The sequence below is a fragment of the Pimephales promelas genome, chromosome 12 (assembly GCF_988280905.1).
Source record: "Pimephales promelas chromosome 12, fPimPro1.hap1.1, whole genome shotgun sequence".
Taxonomy (NCBI): Eukaryota; Metazoa; Chordata; class Actinopteri; order Cypriniformes; family Leuciscidae; genus Pimephales; species Pimephales promelas.
Window position 1 is genome coordinate 1,624,749 of NC_142780.1, and position 22,105 is coordinate 1,646,853.

Sequence of the window (22,105 nt, forward strand, 5' to 3'; positions counted from 1 at the left end):
TGCCACTTTGCGCTCCCTTCGCATCCTGATTGATTGACAGGCGTGGAATGGCGGACAAGTGATTATGAAGCCGATCTGTGTGTTAGTGTAGGAAGAGGTAGGAGGGTGATTGACAGCTTTGTGGTGGTGTGAAAGAGCCACAAGCCAAACTTTCCACACACACACAGCAGCCTCGAGTCATTTTGACCAGCAGCTGGTGACTAAAACCCCTGGGCCGAAAGCGGACTGTTCTTCTCCCGAGGCGTCTTCACACCCATTCACTTTCATCAACACTCGCTCATGGACAGATTATTAATATCATAGTGGTTGTTTCCTCCCCTCGGTCATCAGTTAACCTTGTCGGAGGCTACACCAGCTAGCAGTGAGTCGGCATTTCACATCAACAAAAGAGTACAATATGTTTTCTCAATAAAATGACTATTGGTTTCATTTCAGCCAAGTAACATATCTGCTAGTGGCCAAGCTTTAAACACCATCTGGATTCTACAGGAGAAAGCGTGTTTTCTTTCCCGGTGAACTTGTCAGCTGTACTTCAAGCCGTTTTAGATCCTCAACCCTCAAAGAAAACTTTCTGCATTTGTAGATTTTCAAAAACATCTCTTAAAGGAGTAGTTCACTTTTGAAAAACAAACAAACAAAAAAAAACTTTTGCTAATGACTTACTCACCCCCATGTTATCCAAGATGTCCATGTCATTCTTTCTTCAGTCGAAAAAAAATTAAAGTTTTTGATGAAAACATTCCAGGATTTTCTCCATATAATGGACTTCAATGAGGTCCAAACAGTTCAAGGTCCAAAAGACACTGTTCAAAGGGCTTTAAATGATTCCAGATGAATAAGGGTCTTATCAAGCGAATCGATCACTCATTTAATAAATAAATAAAAAGTTTAAGTTTTATAAGCTCAAATGCTCGCCTTGCTCTGTTCTGTGACGCGCGTTCGTGACTCTCCTGTTTGAACTATTCGATCTTTTTCCAAGTCAATTTGTTCATTTCGTTCGTTGAATGAACCAAATGACTCGGAAAAAGATTTATTCATTTTGATGAACGAGTTCGAACAGGAGAGTCACTAACGTGCATCACAGAACAGAGGAAGGTGAGCGTAAGAGCTTATTAAACTTAAACTTTGTTATTTATTTATTAAATGAGCGATCGTTTCGCTTGATAAGACCCTTATTCATCGTCAAAGGCATCTATCCCGTTGAAGCAGGAGTTTATTATATTTTACTTATAGATTCAAGTTTTCAACAAAAAGTGATACGTTTAAAAATATTTATTTTATACATCGTAAATTGATTGGATTATATACATTATATACCAGAAGAGATGAGGCACACAGTTAGAGAGATATACATATTATTTATAAAAAAGAAAAAAAAAGAAATGATGATTAAATGATAACCGAAATCCTTTCTTCAATGTCAGTCTAGGATCTTGGAAATCAAGGAGTGCAATCGTTCTGAAGCTCTCTTTAACAAACTCTTGATCTGGCAAGCCCACGCTTACAGGTATGCAAGATAATGAAAATATCAAATGAATGTAAGATCATAGAAATAATTTTTTTTTTAAAAAATAAGATAAATAAGCTGGCCAATATCACAGACGTTTATGCATAATTGATTGAGAGAGAAATCGTGATCAAGATTAATATACAATCTGTCACATTGGTTGAAGCAGAGGAGGAAGCCGGATCCATGTGCAGTCTTATTAAATAAAGTCAAACCTTCACAAATTCAGACTCAAGAACAAGACTCAGGAACGGAACAACCAACCGACAGAAACTGAACTAGACACAGGGCTTAAATACACAGACAAACCGGAGAGCTAACAAGATAAGACGAGACAGAACTAACTAATCAATCTGTAACCATAGAAACAAACAGGCGGAGGCGGACGAAGGCTAAACTGAACTAATAAACAGATAACCAGACCCCGACAAGAACAGAAATCTAAACAGACCACCAATGTTACACAGTCGATACTATGATGCTCAAACTATTAGTAACTTTGAAACTACTTGCCAACTAACTCTCATTAGAGTATTAGTAGAAATTAAGTATCTGCTTAATATCTGCACACAGTTTATTGTGACGGTCCTCAACAGATATTCTACTAACTATAAGTAACTTTGCAACTACATTTCAACTTATTCTAATAACCCAAACCCTACCAGTCTACTAATACTCTAATGAAAGTTAGTTGACATGTAGTTGCAAAGTTACATATACTTAGTAAAATGTCTAAAGTGGACTATTAATATAAAGTGTAACTCTATAATGTTTCTAACAAACATTCTTGACTGAGTGACGTATGTCTCAATATACAGTACAATAAAGTTTTGTTTGAGAATTAGGGAATTAGTACTGTTTTCTAGTAAGTATTTTGAGCCTAGGCTGTTATGAATGTAAAAGAGTAACAAAACAAAACTCACGAACTTGTGCAATTCATATTTGTAAGTTTTAAATTTGCACACGCAGACATAATCCAAACACTGTTATTAATTTGAAGTTGCATATAAAAACGTGTGAAAATACATTTAAAGTACATAAACAGAAAGACATACACATATTTGTATTACATATTTTTACACTTTACAACAATTTTGCTATACAATCACAAGTCTGAAGTAACACTATGTCGTTTTTCAAACTTCAGAATATATTTCCAAGACCCTTGTGATGGTACATCGACTAACAATAAGTTAAATTCCATGTCTGCCTTTCATTGTTTTTATTTGCACTATGCAATTTTTAACGCATTCTCATCCTAGGGTGTTATATAGTGACGCTTTTGACATTGCGTCTAAATCCAACGCACATGGCACCCTTTAGTGTCAATATACAGTAACACGCTTCGGTTATGGGTAGGTTTAGGTCTGGGGTAGGGTTAGGGTTAGACCACTAGGAGGCGCCTTTTGGCCCATATATATCTGCATCTCATATTGACGCTAAAGGGTGCCATGTGCGTCGGATGTAGACGAAATTTCAAAAACGTCAGTATATGACGCTTTTGGATGAGAATGGGCTGTAACTTTGGGTTTCGGGTAGTAACCGGAGCACAAAAATAACTAAATTCGACTGCGTTACGGCATACGTCACTACCCCCATCACTTCCTCAAATTGTCTGTGGCCATTGCAACAATCCATTCACCAAGACAGTGTTGTAGTACTCGAGACTCGGACTCATCTCGGACTCGGTCTCGAGACCATATTTTAATGGTTTGGTCTTGTCATGGACTCGTGTCCATTTGGACTCGGAATTGACTCGTACTCGAACATTTTTTTTTAGGACTCGGAATTATTCCCGAGTCCACTCGAGTTCAATTAAAAATATTTTTCATGATTATTAATGTATGTTAATAAAATATTTCTTTAAATTGATTGACACGCCCAGTGATTGGTGATTTTCTAGTGCGCAACTGCGCATGACAAATTGTAATAAAATTACTTTTAACACCACCTACTATGTGGCCTTTTTACCCTAAACTGATCATATTTTTTAAACTCTAAGTAAATTCAGTAAAAAAAAAAAAAAAAAAAAAAAAAAAGGATTTCTCTAAGTAAATAAAAGTAAATTAGGTAATCAACCCTCACTGGTCTCGGTCTCGACTCGGACTCGACCGTCTCTGGTCTCGGTCTCGACTCGGACTCGACCGTCTCTGGTCTCGGACTCGACTCTCTCTGGTCTCGGCCTCCACTCGGACTCGACCGTCTCTGGTCTCGGACTCGACTCGGACTCGACCGTCTCTGGTCTCGGACTCGACTCGGACTCGACTCTCTCTGGTCTCGGCCTCCACTCGGACTCGACCGTCTCTGGTCTCGGACTCGACTCGGACTCGACCGTCTCTGGTCTCGGACTCGACTCTCTCTGGTCTCGGTCTCGACTCGGACTCGACTCTCTCTGGTCTCGGTCTCGACTCGGACTCGACTCTCTCTGGTCTCGGACTCGACTCGGACTCGACTCTCTATGGACTCGGTCTTGACTCGGACTCGACTCTCTCTGGTCTCGGTGTCGACTCGGACTCGAGTGAGGTGGTCTCGACTACAACACTGCACCAATATATACCTCCCTGAAATGACTTCTTGCAGGTTGGGATGACTGCCATTGTTGATTCCAGGTGCCGGTGCTGGATGAACAGCGAGTGTGCGCGTACGACAGTGGGCTGTGGTAGGATAAATTATTTACAACAGCGGTAAGGGACAGTTCTGCTTCCAACCTGTAGGGCGACCGCAGAGGAAATGTTACTCGGTGATGCTTTAAATCTTGCAGTACAACTTAGCAATCGTAGCAATTTGACTCTTGATACTACATTTACATTTCTTCATTTAGCTGACGCTTTTATCAATTGCTATATATGTCAGAGGTCGCACGCCTCTGGAGCAACTAGGGGTTAAGTGTCTTGCTCAGGGACACATTGGTGTCTCACAGTGGATTCGAACCCGGGTCTCTCACACCAAAGGCATGTGTCTTATCCACTGCGCTTTATTCCTGTTGCAATACTGAGTGGGAATGCAGACGTTTTATAGGTCGATGATAATATTTAGAGCAAGTTCTAAAATTCAATCTATAATCTCTTGGGTTTTGCCACTTTCTTTGTTACCTTCATAGTTATGGGTGTTTGTCCTCAATTATTGGTCTTACTGTGGTCAGTCTGTGATCTTCAGCCATTCTGATTTATTTCCCTGCAAGCGTACAAATAGGCGGCCCGTGAAGTGTGTGAAGTTGCAGTATCAATCGGGCAGAGCCATCTTTAGCCACAACCTCGCGGCAGACAATCAGAGACAAAAAGTGGGAAATTACAGGTTTGGCTATGATTTATTTGACAGGATAGCAATTTCTGAAGCCCCCTCAGGCATGATTTCCATACCGGCCCAGTCTGGGAGGTGTTGTGATTGCTTCTCAATCATCCAAGGCAAACACTAATTAGATTTTATTTTGGTCTGTGGAATGAGAGGTCTTTGGTGTGTGTTGGTGTGGCAGAAAGCTGAAGGCTACTCTGAATCTTGACACTGATGTTTTAGCCTGTTTTTAAGGGCTCGATTAATTATCACTGGTGAGCCTCAGGTGTTCTGCCGATGGCCGATTGACCCGTGTGTGTGTGTGTTTCCAGACAGATGCTGCCCTGATGTACGACGCGGTACATGTGGTGGCCGTGGCCGTCCAGCAGTCTCCGCAGATCACCGTCAGTTCACTCCAGTGTAACCGCCACAAACCCTGGCGCTTCGGCAACCGCTTCATAGCGCTCATCAAAGAGGTACTGCTCATCACACTCTTCATTTAGACTTCAATCTAAACAGTTTACAGTGTAATTACACAAATAAGACCCATCAATATTAATAGTCATATTAATTAATGGCATTTACTTAATATAAGGACACATTAAATTGACCAAAAGAGACAGTAAAGTCTTTTAGATTGTCTTTGACACTTTATTTTAAGGTGTCAGTGTATATTTAAAGGTACAGTGCGCTACATTACATGTTTTTCTAACCCATTCATGCTTAAACACTTGCCTGATGGGCTGAATGAGTCCTTCTCTGATCACTGCGATCGCCTCTATAATCCTGTACAGTGAAATAGAGAGGGATTCGGGACGGGTTTGAGACTGGCGTGACGTCATGCGCGTTCACACTCGCCTGGCGATGTCTGGCAGGTTTGTGTATTCGCCGCCATTCTCCGTATCAGCGAAGACAACTCAAGCGACACAACTTTAGTCAACTTTCCACAAAAGTAGAAGATGGATTCAAACACACCGGCTTGTAGTTCATTCCAAGCCCCGACCTAAACTCCACGTAAGACAAAGAAAATAAAACTTGTGTCTAGTGCCAGGCGTCAGAATAAGACGAGAGCCGACATCGGGGAGTTTTCAACAAACAGGTCTGCTAGGTCTCAAACGGGTCCTATACAACGTAATAACTTATATTGTTCATGAACGTGTTTCCATAATAATACAATCATAAGTGGATACAGGAAACGCATAAAACAGTTCAACATGGAGATCGATGGAAACAAACAAACAAACAAACAAAAAAACGTTTCCCCTTCACACACACACACATAAGTGTGTAATTTACTCGAATGCCTTTCCTTTCATATATTTTAAATGACTTGCAGATTTATAACTTTATTACCTCATTATGACTGTAACAAAAGATGTGTGCGGTTGATGCTCCTTTGGTTATGAATAGCTTGTGCAAGCGTGTGTGTGTGTCCATGAGCGCGCACACCTCTGGTTGCAGTTCCGCTTGTCGACAGAGGTGGCGTAGTTCTGCAAAAACTCAGAGACTTGCGCAATGCACCGTTAAGTACTGAGTAATAATAATTAACTACATGTACTTACTATAGGATTAGAGTTTGGTTGAGGGTTAACTGCATGTAATTATGCATAATTTACTGCTATTACTACAGTAAGTACATGTAACATACAGTAAGGATACTGTAAAATAAAGTGTTACCAAATAATTCTAATTTTAGTTAATGAACTTTTCTATTCATAAACGTTTTCAACATAATAATAAGAAATTCTTCCTGGGCACCCGAGCAGTATCAGGGCTCTACATAGCCACCCATTTTAGTTGCATTTAGGACTGAAAATGACTGAATGCACAGTGAAAATCGATGCGAGTGACCTGATCGATGCTCATGGATGGCAGTCTAATACAACTGTGATAACAACCAAAACTCCCATGAGTTGATCAGCACTGAGATCGGCTGGTGTTCATGCCTTAGTGTGACAAAGTTGTGCAATGGACTGTACGTCAGAGATTCAACAGAGATTTGTTAAGTGATAAATTACCGATAAATTAACTGGAAATATTGCATTTGGATTTATCGGAAGCTGGATATTAATGGGGGCTTGGGGCAAAAATGACAACCAAATAATAAAAATGCCACCAAAATTCGAGATATGGTGGAGAAAATGCCCCATATTGAGATTTTGTTTTTAATAAAATAGTCAATATCACATGAGCAAGACTGTCAGACGAATATTAAAAGTGAGACTGATTTTATACAACTCATCAATAAACAATTTACATTTTTGAGACACTCTTGTCTACTTTTTGCATTTTGCCAATGAAATTAGTTCCAAACAAAGCCACCATTGTGCAACAGTGGTGTTTCATTACTGAATGAATCGAGTCATTTATTCAGTGACTCATTCATAAACACAGGCACTTGCGTTGCTCCCAAATGAATGATTTTTGCTAAATCGTACTTATTTTACGAGTTGTCCAATTTGTATAAATTCATACGAATGACCTACCCCATGATCCCGCCCCTAAACCTAACCGTCACTGGGGTTTAGACAAATCGTACCAATGCGAACGACTTCACTCATATGAATTCGTACAAATTGTCTAAGCCCCAGTCAGCCACGTTTTACTCACTCGTACAAATTAGTAATAATTGGTCGGCAGATGACCATAATCTGACATACTTTAGAGACTTCTCCATCACAGTGATCCAGCCACCACAATCCACTCTATAAAGTGCTGAAAATGCTTTCATCTTCACAGCGTTTCTGAATACATTCCTAATGTTTTCGCCATTGTATGGCTGCCATGGTCAATAGAAAATGTGCTTTGAATTAAACTTTCAGCAAGTGTTAATGATGTTAATTGCATCAGACACATTATTTTATGAATAAAGTGGCTTATCTATAATAAAACTAAGTTGCAAGGAGACGTGTTTGCCTTTTTTGTATTGAAATACCGCGTGTGTGCGCGTTTGCTTGTTTCTGACCTGGAATACCACTCCGTGAGAGCACTGCCGCGCAGAAGACAGCAAATTCATCTTAATCTCTGGAAATAATTCTTCTCCGTGCTATTTTCGGGAAAACTAGGACGGCTAATCTGAACTCTCCTGTCATTCTGCTGCCTGTATATTTAGACAGACTAAAAACCCTTCTTCTATTTGCTGTGCATGATATCTTAACCAGCCAGCTAAGACCAAAGGCAAGATATAAATACATAAAACCAAGGTGGTCTTCTCTGCGTAAGCCGGTGACTCAGATCTGTGCTGGTGATGACCCCGCTCCAGACCCCCTGCCCTCCTCTGGATCTGCTTTGTCTAGACTACAAGTAAAGCCTGCGGCTGCGGAACGACCGGTGAGGCTGTGCCGAGGTTTTTATTGGAAATGATAATTAGAGGGCTGCTTAGTCTGACGACATTTCACCGTCTTTGAAAATGCCAAAGCACTAATCAAGATGGATACCTGGTGCTGCCCTAAAAACAGCGTTTACAGAATATGCACTGTGGGGACTAAAAACTTTCTGATGCATTGCAGCAATGAATCACACACACACACATAAAAACACAAATCCATACTGCAACTGCACTAGCAGACCGTACAATTCCCATTGTACCATTGGATGTTATCTGTTATCACACCTGACCTGTAATTTGCAATCTATATTATTGCATCTAACACTTACGGGTGTTTCGTTTTGATTCTCCTGGAAATAGACATTTTTAAAGCACAATAGTTTATTTTGTTAGTCTAACAATAGAATACAGTAACATATACAGTAGCAATACATATACACTAAATACACCACAGAAAAAAAAAACTGTAACACTTTACTTGAAGGGGTGTGCATAAGACATGACACCTTCATAACCATGACATGACATATGTAATGAATATAAAGGAGGGTTTATGCATGTTTATAACAACTGTCATTAAGTGTCATTCAACTCTTGTGAATCAAGGTATCTCATCAAGTGTCATGACACCTTGACATAAACCAATGCATCATAACCTGTCAGTGTCTTTGTCATGACAATTTGACATTATTAAGACAACACAACCTGTCATAAACATGACATAGCAGATTAATGATCAAACTTAAGAAACCACTTAGCTTCATGGGTTAACATTACATTAAACTGTCATGTGGTTGGTTTTGACGTTGGCTGTCACGATAACATTTAAATGACATGACACTGGACACGGCCTCATGACAGCCAATGTGGATAAACAGAATGAACTAAAAGGAAAAGTAATGAAAATGAAAGTAAGATGACACAAACAGACAAAGTATGATACCAACTGACAGGGTTCCTTGTGTACTTTACAGCTTTAATTTAGAAATATTTTTTTTTCCCTTGAGAAAAATGCCTACTTCTAAATCGAGAACGCAATTAAATTGAATCGTAAGCTTGTGAGTCGATGTCGAATCATGAAATTTCTGTCAATGCCCAGACGCTTTTAATGATTTTATTTCACTTTTAGATTTAGTTATTTTATTACATCAATTTTAACTAAAATAAAATGAGAAATGCTCCCTTGGCAACTAGCTGAAATATATTTTATTGTATTTAAGTTTCAAGTAACAGAAGTTTTTTATGGTTTGTGTTCTAGTTAACTATAATTACAGTGGTCTGAACCAAACGGATCTAAACACATGAGCTGTACAAAGACAATGTGAACAGTCTGTCCTGCAGATCAGATTTGAAAAAAAAAAAAGACGAAATTAATTTTATTATGCAAACTTGTTGCCTTAATTTCATTAAGTGAGCATAACTTAACTTCATCAAGTTATTCTTACTAAATCCATTTAAGTTTTGTCAACTTAATTCTGTCTATGATCTAGGAAAGTGTACTCCCAGAGTGCATTGTGGCAGGCATGCATTAATTGGTTTGTTTTTTCTATTTTTGGCTTTATTTTACCATTACAATTTTATTTGCTATCATTATTGGGGTTATACTTACAAAAGATAGCAAAAAAAAAAAAAATGTAATGGTCAAATAATCATATATATATATATATATATATATATGTACACTGTAAAAAATTTGGAGTAGGATTTACTTGAAAAACCTTGCTAAACGATCTCACTCAGAAAATGCTAGTAAATTTACAAAGATTTGCCAAGTAAAAACCTAAAAATATTTATCAGTAGCTTTATTTAGAAATCTTTAAGTTAAATTTACTTGGAATGTGGAATTAAGTAAACTTTACAAAAAATAAGTAATTTTAACTTGGCTTGTAAAAGGTTGATTAATACCGATTTCCTTTGCCTTTGTATTATACTTCACTAAAACAATTATCTTGAATTTTATTTGTCATTTATAGTATGTTCTTTACTTAGATCATCTAAGTAATTTATATAAACATCATGTCAGACTTTAAGCCTTATGTGAATGCAAACACCTCAATACTTGGTAGACAATACACAATGGTGGTAACATTTGATGGATCGTTTTTGTGTTTGAATGTGTCGTTTTAAGCAAAAAATTTACTCGAAATGTCACAAAATGGCAATTTACTAATACTGAAAACAAAAATCAATGATAAAACAGTATAAATACAGCTGGAAACCAGTGAAAAATGAACCTCATTAATTATTCAAGGTCCAGTGCATGATGGGAACCCCAGTATCAGAAAAGTTGAGTAATTTTTACTTAATTTTATTGAGTTGATATTATACTTTCATTTATACTCGCTTGAAATAAGTACTGATATGGAATTTACTTAGTTTTTTAAATTCTTGCCTGAACTAACTTTTTCAAGTAAATTACATTGGGTTTTTTCACTAGTATTTACTTAACCAAAAAATCATTTTTTACAGTGTATACGTATAGTATGGTACTCAAACCAGTCAAGTACTGTTTACAAGGGTTTTCTGAGTAATGAAGGCATAGCATGCAAACAGTATAGATTACTAAGATTTTTAAGTAACTTAACAAAAAAAATTCTTAGTAAGAACAATGTTAGATTTTACAGTTTCTGATAAATATAATCACTGTTTAGCCAGAAAGGAAGAATTCATTGGATGTCGCAGGTTGGCTACAATGAAAATGTTTCTTTAACCTCCAGGCCCACTGGGACGGCTTGACCGGACGGATAAACTTCAACAGGACCAATGGCCTTAGGACAGATTTCGATCTGGATGTGATCAGTCTACGGGAAGAAGGACTTGAGAAGGTGCTGAATTCCTCTGGTTTCATATCTCATTAGTTATGTACTTGCTGTCCTTCATAAGGACAAATGTGTGCACACCTGAAACTACACACACTTACCCAGCCACCCCCCCCACACACACACACACACATACAGAGAACCTCTAACCTCCCAGTTCTCTTCCACATGTGTCTGCACCTTCATGAATAATTTATCCCATTAATAATAAGGCCCTCAGTAGCCCTTTAGCCTTATGAAGTCTGAATTAAACAGGTGATTTGCAATTACAAGCTACAGGCTGTGTGTTTTCTGAAGTACTTTGTTTTTTGATGGTTGAACTTGTGTGAACGACTGCACTTTGTCATCTTGTTTTGAGTTGTCAGTTCTCAAGAGGGTCCTCTGAAGTAAATGAGATGGGTTTGAGAAGGGGGGAATGGGATTGCAGTCCTTTGGTCCACTGAAGCAATTCTCATTTACTCGCTCTCTCTTTTCCATCTCTCCATTTTGCTCTCATGTGCATGATAACATAGTCTTCACATCAGCCAAGCCTCTGTACAGATAATGCCCCTATTAATAAAGAAACCAGACAATATTCTTGAAAACGTCTCGTTAAGGACTGTAACTCTGGTTCCCTGAGAAGGGAATGAGACGCTGCATATGATGCATGTGTGAAATCACTCCAAACTCACTGGTGACACATAGTCCCATGACAGATGACAGCTGTAAAGGACATCTTCAGCTGCTTATAGATCTTATGCACCAAAGAAACGAGGGCGCAGCTCTCGTATTTAGAATATTGTCTTTGAACTTCCGTTTTTACGGTCGGTCTGTATCTGTCCATGAGTAATTAGCTTTTGAAGTGGATTTACTTAATGTAAAGTTAACGAACATTATCATGAGGATTGCAATGTTTAAATCAGTTGAGATACGCACCCCAGATAGCAAACTGACATTGAATCAACGTGGAAACGACGTCTCTCATGACATTGAAACAACGTTGATTTGCTCATCGAATTAACGTTGAACCAACGTCAGACGCGGCATTCTTCAAAGCTAAATGAAATCGAAAACTGGTTTGCTTTCATAACGTTGAAACAACACGTTGATTTCAAGTTGATTTTCCGTTAGTTTTGAAAGAATGACGCATCTGACGTTGGTTCAACGTTAATTCGATGAGCAAAACAATGTCAGATCAACGTTGTTTCGATGTCATATTTCCACGTTGATTCAATGTCAGTCTGCTATCTGGGACGATCGCTGTGAAAATACAGACCGATAGACAAAAGACAACAAGCGCAGCGCTGAGAAGGGGCGGGGCTACATAAGGTCTATAGGCTGAGGTAAGTCACTCAGAGGCATGCAGGAAGTATGGCAAAGCAACACAACATCTTGTTCCCTTCTCAGGGAATCAGTTTTACAGTCATAACTGAAACGTTCCCTTTCAAGGGAACTCAACCCTGCTTCAGAATGTTGGGAACATCCTCAGCCACTACATCATACTGAACAAATGCCTGAACAAAAGTTGTGAATCGTATAAGCACCAAACTTGAGTCTCAAGCACTTGATAGTATGTATAGATCCCGATGAAGGGGTATGGAGAGGACCAGCCGGCCAAATCACAAGCATCTTGAAAGGAAACCCTTGATAACAATGCCTTAGTAGAAATCATACTCCTAGTAGAATGGGCTCTGATGACTTCCGACAAAATGACCTCAACAATCTACATTTTCATTTAGCTGAAGCTTTTATCCAAAGCGACTTACAATTGCTATATATGTCAGAGGTTGCACGCCTCTGGAGCAACTATGGGGTTAAGTGTCTTGCTCAGGGACACATTGGTGTCTCACAGTGGATTCGAACCCGGGTCTCTCACACCAAAGGCATGTGTCTTATCCACTGCGCCATCACCACCCCATTGAGTCATTACTACAATGGTCTAATGTTTAGAAGGTCCAAAAGAATCACATTGGACACGATTGCCATGAGTCCCATCAGTCTCGAAAACAGTGACGGCTTAGCCTAGCCTGATCTTGCCTTGAAATGTGCCTGCATCGTAGTCGAGGCCTATATCACTTCTAGAAAAGAGGTTCTCTGTAATGGACAAAGCACTTTCTTGTTTGAGTCTAAGTGCCCAGACTGAGCTAGAACAAAGCAGTCGTTAATCGATTGAGCATTTCCCTGGAATCGCAAAAGAGCAATAGCTGAATTCATGCACTCTGCGAAGGTGCGAGGTAACAAGGCTAGGCCGAACGGAAGAACCTGATATTGGTAAACACTGCCCCCGAAAGCAAACCTGAAGAAGTTGAGGAAGGATGAATTGAGAAAGTCAGCATCTTCTATTGTAACAAACCAGTTGCCAGACTTGATTTGGAACACAATAAGCGTTAGCATCTCGAACCCGTAAGTCCAGAGTCCGTACGGTTTAGATGATGGCAAGTGCTTCAGATGCAGACACACAAAAGCATAGCGTCAATATTCTCTCTTAGCACTGAGCTCCCTCGAACGGGAACTGCTTTATAGATTCTATGGCCCTACAAGAGAACTCGTTGGATGTTGGAACGTGCTCTTTGTTATTTTTATTGAGAAATTCATTCTCTTTTTTTGTATCATGTCATAGATTTATGAATATATATATATTTTTGTGTTTTTTTTTTTTTTTTTTTTTGCAGATTGGGACATGGGATCATGCAAGTGGTTTAAACATGACGGAGAACCAGAAGGGAAAGGCAGCCAATGTGACTGACTCTCTCGCCAACAGATCACTGGTGGTGTCCACTATACTGGTAAATACAATCTTTTATTTGTTCTATGCACTTTTTTGCTTCTAGTTTGCATGCATCATATTTCAGTGATTGCCCATAAGTTGGTTTAAAATAAATAAAGCCATGCATTTGTCACGGGTGTGGTGGACGTGCAGGTAGACGAAGAAGACAGATGAGCCAGATACTCCAATGCAAACACTTTACTTAAACTTTAACATCCAATGGAACCAAAAACAGACAGGAATTCTCTCACAAATGGATGACATGGGTTCAGATACATTCATAACGATCGACAAAGACTGAAGGAAACCGAGGGAACTAAATACACAGGGGAATCAAACATAATGATGTGCAAACAGGTGAAAGTGATGAACAGACGAGGAACAGGTGGCTGATGAGGGAGTGAGTTCGGGAGTAGAGACAAGAGGATCCTGGGAAGTGTAGTGCAGATTTCGAGACAGACTGGTGCAGAAGACAGACTGTGACAGCATTTCTTTTAACTTTAACAAATCTAAGTATCCATATAATAATATAAACAAATAAACATACCTCAGTATTCTTAGCTTAGTCTTGTACTTGATCTTTTGATTGAGATATACTTAAGAATTGTACTACAAGTATACATAGTATACAAGTATATTTGGCTTTCTTTTACTTGAACTTTTGATCAGACTTAAGAAAAGTCTAATTATTCTATAGCTTACTCTTTTGATAGAATAGCCTATTAAAGGGGAACTTGGCAACTCTAGTCATTTTTTCTCTGATTTTCACTTTTGTTGACACGTTTTCTCATTGAGCTCCCCCTACAGCTGTGCGGCGTATATTTTCACAACACTGTCATAAAAAAAAACTCACTTTTTCAAGTTGGTTGTACTGAAATGTGTGTTGGCGGTGCCTGTATTCAACAATCATATAATGCTAAAAATCCATCCAGTGTTTTTATTTTAATCTCCTTATATGTTTTCCCCTGCCTCACGGTCGAGCCGTTCGACCGCGTGACGTCACTAAATCGGACGCCCCGCCCACGATTGTTGATTGACAGCAGCGTTTCAACACATCCCCGCCCTGAGCGAGCTGTCATCATAGTCCGTCATTGTTGATACGCTGGGTCCGAGGGTCAGTATAAGCTGGTTTTGCTGAGAAGCCGCTCCTGAAAATAGAATTGGTACCAACCTTTGTATTAATCTTTGCAAATCACGAAAAAAAAAAAAATTGTTCATGACCATTTTTTGTAACGTCAATCTGTCAACATATTTTCACTGTGGCTATGGGCAGATTTGGCATGGGTTTCCTCTGAGTGACAAATTCATTCCTTACTGGCAAATGAGCTATAAAAGTGCATATGGATATTATAGCACAGATCATTTGCTTTTGGAATAATGTGTTGTGAAACGTTTCAATTCATTTTGAGATCTCTGCCTTTTGATTGCAGAATTTGGCATTTTGGCAAATCTGAGCACATGACCGATCCTTTTCAATCTCCATAGTGGGACCTTTATCTGAGGAGAAACATCTGAGAAACAGCTGTTAGCTGTCTTTGTTATTGTCCATTAAATCTTATTGCTGCTAGGAGCTGAGCTATTGAAAGGCTTTCCTAAATTAAATTCTACGGGTTTGTAGAAGAAATTGGTAAACTTTTTGTCATTAAGTGACAAATTGAATGCATTTAGAATTTTTATACTGTAACACGTTTTATTTAAGCATAATCATTTCACATCAATCACTTTGAGGACTGACATAGAAATAGTACAGCATTTTAAATATTTCTGAAGCATTTTTAAAGCCTAATTTAGTTTATTTTCATAAATAACAGATTTCCACTGTGACCCAGGTGTTCCATGTGTACGTGAATGGTGTATTTTGCTCATCACTGTCTTTGTGAGTTGTGTCTGTAGACTGTTCAGGACTGCAATTAGAGATTTTTAACTGTCTTGTGGATAATATTTAGTATTGTCGGTGTCTTCATTTTTTTATATAACCACATATAATTGTTATTCTCTCAAAAACACAAACATGTACATACATGTTGCTCACATATTATGGTAGCCCAGTTTATGCTGAATACACTTTTGCTATTAATATGTTTGTAAGCAAAAAAACAAAAACAATGTCAAGGCATGTCAACTTTTTTTAGTGTGAGTACCAAGCATAACAAGGTGCACCCTTGAAACCAGACCAAAAAAGATCTGTGCACCCCAGTTTATAGCTCCTAACTTAGTATCACTGTGACTATGAGAACGATCACCTCACAATATAGATGCTGCTGGTGTGAAGGAATTTATGTACAGTAAATGAAATGCATGCATGTGTCTCGCTATTGCTCACGTGCCCGTGATGTTTGCACATGCACCATTGGATCTCAACCCCGGGTTTATACCAGAAGCTGATGTGGTGTGTCAAACAATGTCGCAAACTTGCATTAAAATTGCCTTTTGATTGAATAGATGATAACAACATAGAGGTTAACGGGTTTAATGTCACAGGAAACACTCAGTCAATTGACATTTGTGGCATTTCAGAATTTCCACATCTTCATTTTTTTCTCCCTTTGATCATGCAGAACGACAGTATTTGGAGTCAGAAAATGAAAAAGGAAAATATCTTTGCGGCTCTATGCCTCTGTTTCCCTCACTGTTGCATCACTCTGTGTTTCTGATGATGGACTTGTCGAACTGTTTCAAATATTGGAACATGTTTACTAGAGCATATGCACAATATATATATATATCTATATAGTCGGAAACATAATGTCAGATAAAGTGGTTTAACTTACATATGCATAGGACTCCAAGATCCTCCCTCCCACAGTAAGTTTACTTTTGTCAATAAACGAAATACATTTCAAATTCAAAGGTCAAATTCATTAAACTGAGAAGAGTTTTTATTCTCTCAGTTATCGATCAGAATGCATTAAATGCTACAAATGCTAGTTGTGTGAGTCAGGCGCCAAGGATCAAAGCTGTCACGAATGAAAGGAGAGAAAGTGTGAGAGGAGAGTGCTGGGAGGGGTGAACGCTGAGCGCTGAATGTTAGTCCTTACATGAAAGTTTAATGCCCTCAGGTTTGCCTCTGAAGCCGTCATTGTGCTGCTGCAGAAAGGAAACTGTTATTAATAGGCTGTGAGCAAACATGCTGCAGGTTTGCGGTTGCATTTCTAAAAAAAAAAGAAGTAATTAAACAAGATGAGTTGAGAGACCTTATCAATGTCAGGAAGCAGAAACCCTTATTGACTGTACAGGAGTGACAGAAATGACTGAATAATTTATGGGGCTTTTTTATTGTTTAAGGACAATTAAATGAATGTGTCATATTTCATCTTCATAATTCTTTATTGACATTAGGTCATTGAAAAGCCGTCAGCTCATTCATTCAACCAATTCATTCAAATAAGGATGATTTGTTCAGGAATGAAGAAAGTGTCTTTATGAATGGGTCATTGAATCATTCACTCAACCAACTTGTTCAAAAACAGAGATTCGTTTAGTAACGAAACACCACTGTGTATTATTTTGGTGGTATTTTAGCAACTCATTTTTTCTATATCTATTCACTGACTTTGCATGAGACCATTCATAATTGTGCCGTGTTTTTACATTTTTATATCAGTGTTTTTTTTTTTTATTATTATTTCATTTGTGAATGCATTTTCTCCTATGGCAATTTTTGGAAGCTACGTTTCCTAGTGCTTACAACCAAGTACAAACGCTGGTTTTTTTAATCTTGTTTCCAGGCTGATATTGGTTGCTAGTTTTGTCTGCAGTACACATCAGTTGATGAATAGTTTACTCGCATATCACCATACAGTTCGGTTTTGTCTTATTTTCTCATCTTCCAGGATGTTTTGTTCCCCAAATTTCAATGTTAACCAGCAGTCTAGGGTTGTTGAGTTCAGGACGCAGTGTCTTCTATAGCTTTGCAACTGGATTCAATTGCCCCTTCGACTCCAGATATGACTCTATCTGGATGTGCACTGCTACACAATGAAGTGGAAATTACTGTAATACAACTAGGGTTTAAAAAAAAAAAGGTTTGATTGAGGCAGTATCATTGTTTCCAGGAGTCAAAATATTCAAGTTTTTAATTAGATGGCAAGTAATGGAAGGTAACTTATCCTTTAGGGCTAGCGTCTCTCCCATCTGCTGAAAGGTTTGCAGTTTAATTAGACTTTTCATTCTCTCGATTGCTGTTCTCTTATGAGAGGTTCTCCCATTCTGGCGGGCTGTGACACGTTAAGGGTGTGACATCACTAAGGGCTCACCGATAGGCTGCTGCAGGACAGCCAATTAGCATGCTTGCTTATACCGCCTGCTATGGTCTGCTGTCCGCCGCACTGCGTTGACAATAAATACAAAATTTTGGATGATTTTTTGGCTTCAGATCTCGAGAAAAGATGACTTTAGCTGTAGCATAAGCAACTTACGCAATACTCGTTCCCTCTTCTAGAGAGAGCCGAGGTTACATTAGGTAACCGAATACGTTTTATGAGTTTAGATGCAATATTTGCTGCTCCGGGGGAGGTTGTAGTATAAATTGTCTTAGGCAGTTTAGATGCTTCTTAGACAGACATTTAAATAGCACATCTTGTAAAAAGGGGAATAATAGGTGCCCTTTAAATGGGGCATAATGGGTGTCCTTTAAAAACATTTCTGGGTTACTTTGCACTTCAAAATAAAGAAAATATTGTGTAATTTTGTATTTTAATATTCACAACATAGTGTTGTCAGTGTAGCGGCTGTTGTCCTGGGTGTTTTGATGGCATAGTGCACTCATCAGGCCTGGGGTAGTGGAGTCCTACCCTTACAAATGTGCTGCTGCCGTTGTGGGCCGTAATGTTTGAATTATTCTATCATTATCACATAACAATGTTGCAGTGCAAAACATCTTAATGTTCTTCAAATGGCCTTCATTTCCAAATGGGCAAAATATCTTTTTTTTTTTTTTTTTGCACAATGACGTATACTCTTGAGAGAGTTTTTGTGAGAGTTACCCAAAATGAAATAGATCTCAAGAAGCAATTACACTTGAACAAACTTCTGAAGTCGCTCAAGTGTTTTAGGAGTGCAGAAGTCTCCTAACTCGTATTGTTGATCAAGGGTGGTTTGTAATGCAGAAATAGCAGGTTTTCGGCAACGTTAATCAAAGACCTCTGACACTTCTGAAAACGTAATGCATCTCCTACTATTTTTTCCATGAAACGTTTCACAAGTACTTCAAAGCAATCCGGAGCATTTTCAGATATTAAGATGCACCTTTCTCAGATTTGTGGGAAGCTGTCCTACCCATCAGCCACTGCAGCTTTCTGACCTTGAAGGATCTGCTTTCTGTTTGGCGTAAACATGCGTACACACACAGAGAGAGAGACGAGCTTTCAGGTATACGCTCTCCCGCTTCCTGTCTTTCATCACAAATTGACATTTCCGTTGAAAGGAAAGAATAGAGAACAAGTAACAGAAAAAAGACAAAAGATTGATCAAAAATAATTGAAAAATCACTGAAGCTAATTAAAAACCCATTTGCAAGCAAAATGTCACTCTTCTGTGCGATATGTTGGTAGACATCGCAGATGTTTGAGGTTGGCACTCGAAATGAAACCCAGCTGAACGTAAAACCAATCACAAACAAAAGCCAAATGGAAAAGAAAGCCGCAGTGCTCGGTGAGTATAAGTCAAAGCGCTACGTGTGTTTAAAAAAGCTCAGACGGTTATGAAATATTATCTCTCACCGTGAGCAACCCTCTCCAACTTCGGCACTGTTTCCATGGAAATACACACAATAGCTCAATGGTGTTATTTGACACCGCTCTCGGCCAATGAAAATCTGACCTGAAAGCTGCAGGCCTGGAGGAGCGTGCGGTCGGTGCTCATAAACTAAAGGTAGCTCTGACTGAGCCGGGAGCAACACAGGTTCCCAGTCCATGAGCTCGAATCTTCAAGCTCTTATTGGCTCTCTGTGTTGATTTCGAGCTCATGCACGATGAACGGTGGACGACTGAATTTACTGAAGCAGAACTCATGACCTGACTCATGAAATTATGATTTTACATTATAACACAAAAACAAATTGTGACTGCTGCAGTCCTCTCAACTCTGCGTCATGATGGCTAAGGGTGTTTGCTATGCAGTTACTAAGGTGTTCTGAGAGTGGTTGCTAGGGCATTGTTCTGGGAGGCTCCATTTCTAAAAGAGCCCAGCCCTAATCTCCGTGATATTCTGGTCTTTAGATATAGATTAAGTCCGTCCTTCATTGTAAATCTAAAGGATTTGTTTCAGCAGTTTTACCAGCTGATGAACTAATGCTGCATTGTTTGAGGTACTATATCGCAAATGTGTGCTATTGTGAATCTGCTCTGAAAACATTTCTATTCAACCCGATCTCACGGTAATTCGTACGAATTTTACGAGGTGGCTAATTCGTACAACCTCACTCATACGAATTAGTACGATTTTGCAAAATCGTACATTTTACGAAATAGCCAATTCGTATAAATTCGTATGAATGACCTACCCCTGACCCCGCCCCTAAACATACCCGTCACGTGGGTTTAGACAAATCGTACGAATTAGTACGAATTAGCCACTTTTGAATCACTCGTACGAATTGGTCGTGAGATAGTTTCTATTATATTAAACCCTGGAAAAATAACGGTGTTTGGCTTGAGTTTGTGTTACAGGTTTGTTTATTGATTAATCCTAAATATGAGAAATTATAATAGAGATGCTTGCCTTATTAAAGGAGTAGTTCACTTTAAAAAAAAAAAACTTTTGCTGATAATTTACTCACCCCCATGTCATCCAAGATGTCCGTGTCTTTCTTTCTTCAGTCGAAAAGAAATGAAGGTTTTTGATGAAAACATTCCAGCATTTTTCTCCATATAATGGACTTCAATGGGAACCAAACGGTTCAAGGTCCAAAAGACAGTTTTCTGAAGGGTATGTAAAGTCCTCATCCCCTGCACAGCCTGGGACATAACATTTGTGTCACATGATCGGCCATTTTCGCTTGTGTCTTCACCTGAGAACTTCTGATGATTCGGCTGCGCAGTTTCGACTGGCATTGAACATTGAACCATTTAAAGTCCGCACCAAGAAAAAAGTGATGGAAAATGTTTTTGTTTGCATTTCTTATCTTCTTATGTCACTAGTAGCCACACTCAATGTATTTTTTTTTTCAACACATCCCATCATTTTTAAAATATCGGCCTCTACCAAATGGTTGAGATGTCTCTTAATGGTAATAAATGGACAAACTGTAAAAAAATATTGTTGGTTTAACTTAAAAAATTAAGTAACCTGGTTGCCTTAAAATTTTAAGTTGATTGAACTGGAAAAAGTAAGTTAATACAATGAAGGAGATTGATTTAATCATCAGAAACTCAAAATAATAAGTTATCTGAACTAAATAAATTATTTAAGTTGATTTGACAAAAGAAAAAATGTTGTAATAACAAATCTTGAAAATATTTTTTTTACAGTGTACCGGAATTCATACACATACTTTGCCATTCTTTTTCATTGCCCATCAAAATGTATGATCAAAACCTTTTCTAGTCTTGACAAAACACATTGTCAGAAGTCTCAAGGTTCAATATTTTGTGATAGAAGTGATATTTGGACAGAATTTATGTCATTTTTGGTATTACGCCTAAACAAAATCTCATGAGAATTTTTGTGATATCAACTTCAAATTTGGTTAGATATATGGCTTTGATTTTATAGCAATTTTATAGCTCTGTAAAATATATATTTTATATAAAAGAAAAATATTTAGTACAGTATATTTGATTTAATGTAAATTGAAAACTTCCATAACAAAGTGCTTTTACTTCAGCAATAATCAGCAGTGTTTTCTTTAAATCAAGACTAAACGTAGGTCTTTATTCCAAAGCATACTTGAATTACAACCAAGTTTTAATAGTGCATTGTAATGTCCATTCTCAAAAAGAGGGGTGACAGTTAACCGTTATGTCATGTTTTTTGAAAAATGATTAAAAATATACTCACGTTTTTTCATAGCACCAAGTAACATCAAATTGTAAAGTTACGGCTCTTACAGTGTAATATGTCAAAAATAAATATGCTTAGCTTGCAAAAATTTCACCAAAAATGTTAGAAGACGTGCTGTTGATTGACACTGTGATTTTTTTGGCATAATATACCTCAACCAGAGGATAGAGATGGCTCAATCAGTTTGAGTTAAGTTACGTACTCCTCTCAATAAAATATAGTGACTCAAAATGTGCTCAGCCGTTCGGTTGAGAAGTCAGTTAAAGGGTTTTAATGATCCTGACTGTTGCGTCACATCGGTGTTATGTGGAGATTCGCCTATTTTTCAAAAATGAGATTTAAATAAACAATGGTGTTTGAGACTCGCTGTATTAACTCTTATTATTTAACTCTGCCAAGATAAATTCAATGTCAAATTCTAGGGCACTTTTAAG

The 22,105-nt window shown here is 38.3% G+C and overlaps 1 protein-coding gene across 2 annotated transcripts in view; it reads left to right on the forward strand.

Moving 5' to 3' along the window:
• The window catches only part of grik2 (glutamate receptor, ionotropic, kainate 2), a 227,643-nt gene that overhangs the window by 130,669 nt on the left and 74,869 nt on the right, over positions 1-22,105 (forward strand). For both annotated transcript variants that reach the window (XM_039651240.2, XM_039651241.2), the window contains exons 8-10: positions 5,110-5,253; positions 10,823-10,930; positions 13,576-13,689. In XM_039651240.2, coding sequence (XP_039507174.1) covers positions 5,110-5,253; positions 10,823-10,930; positions 13,576-13,689 — 366 coding nt within the window. The remainder of the gene's footprint in view (positions 1-5,109; positions 5,254-10,822; positions 10,931-13,575; positions 13,690-22,105) is intronic.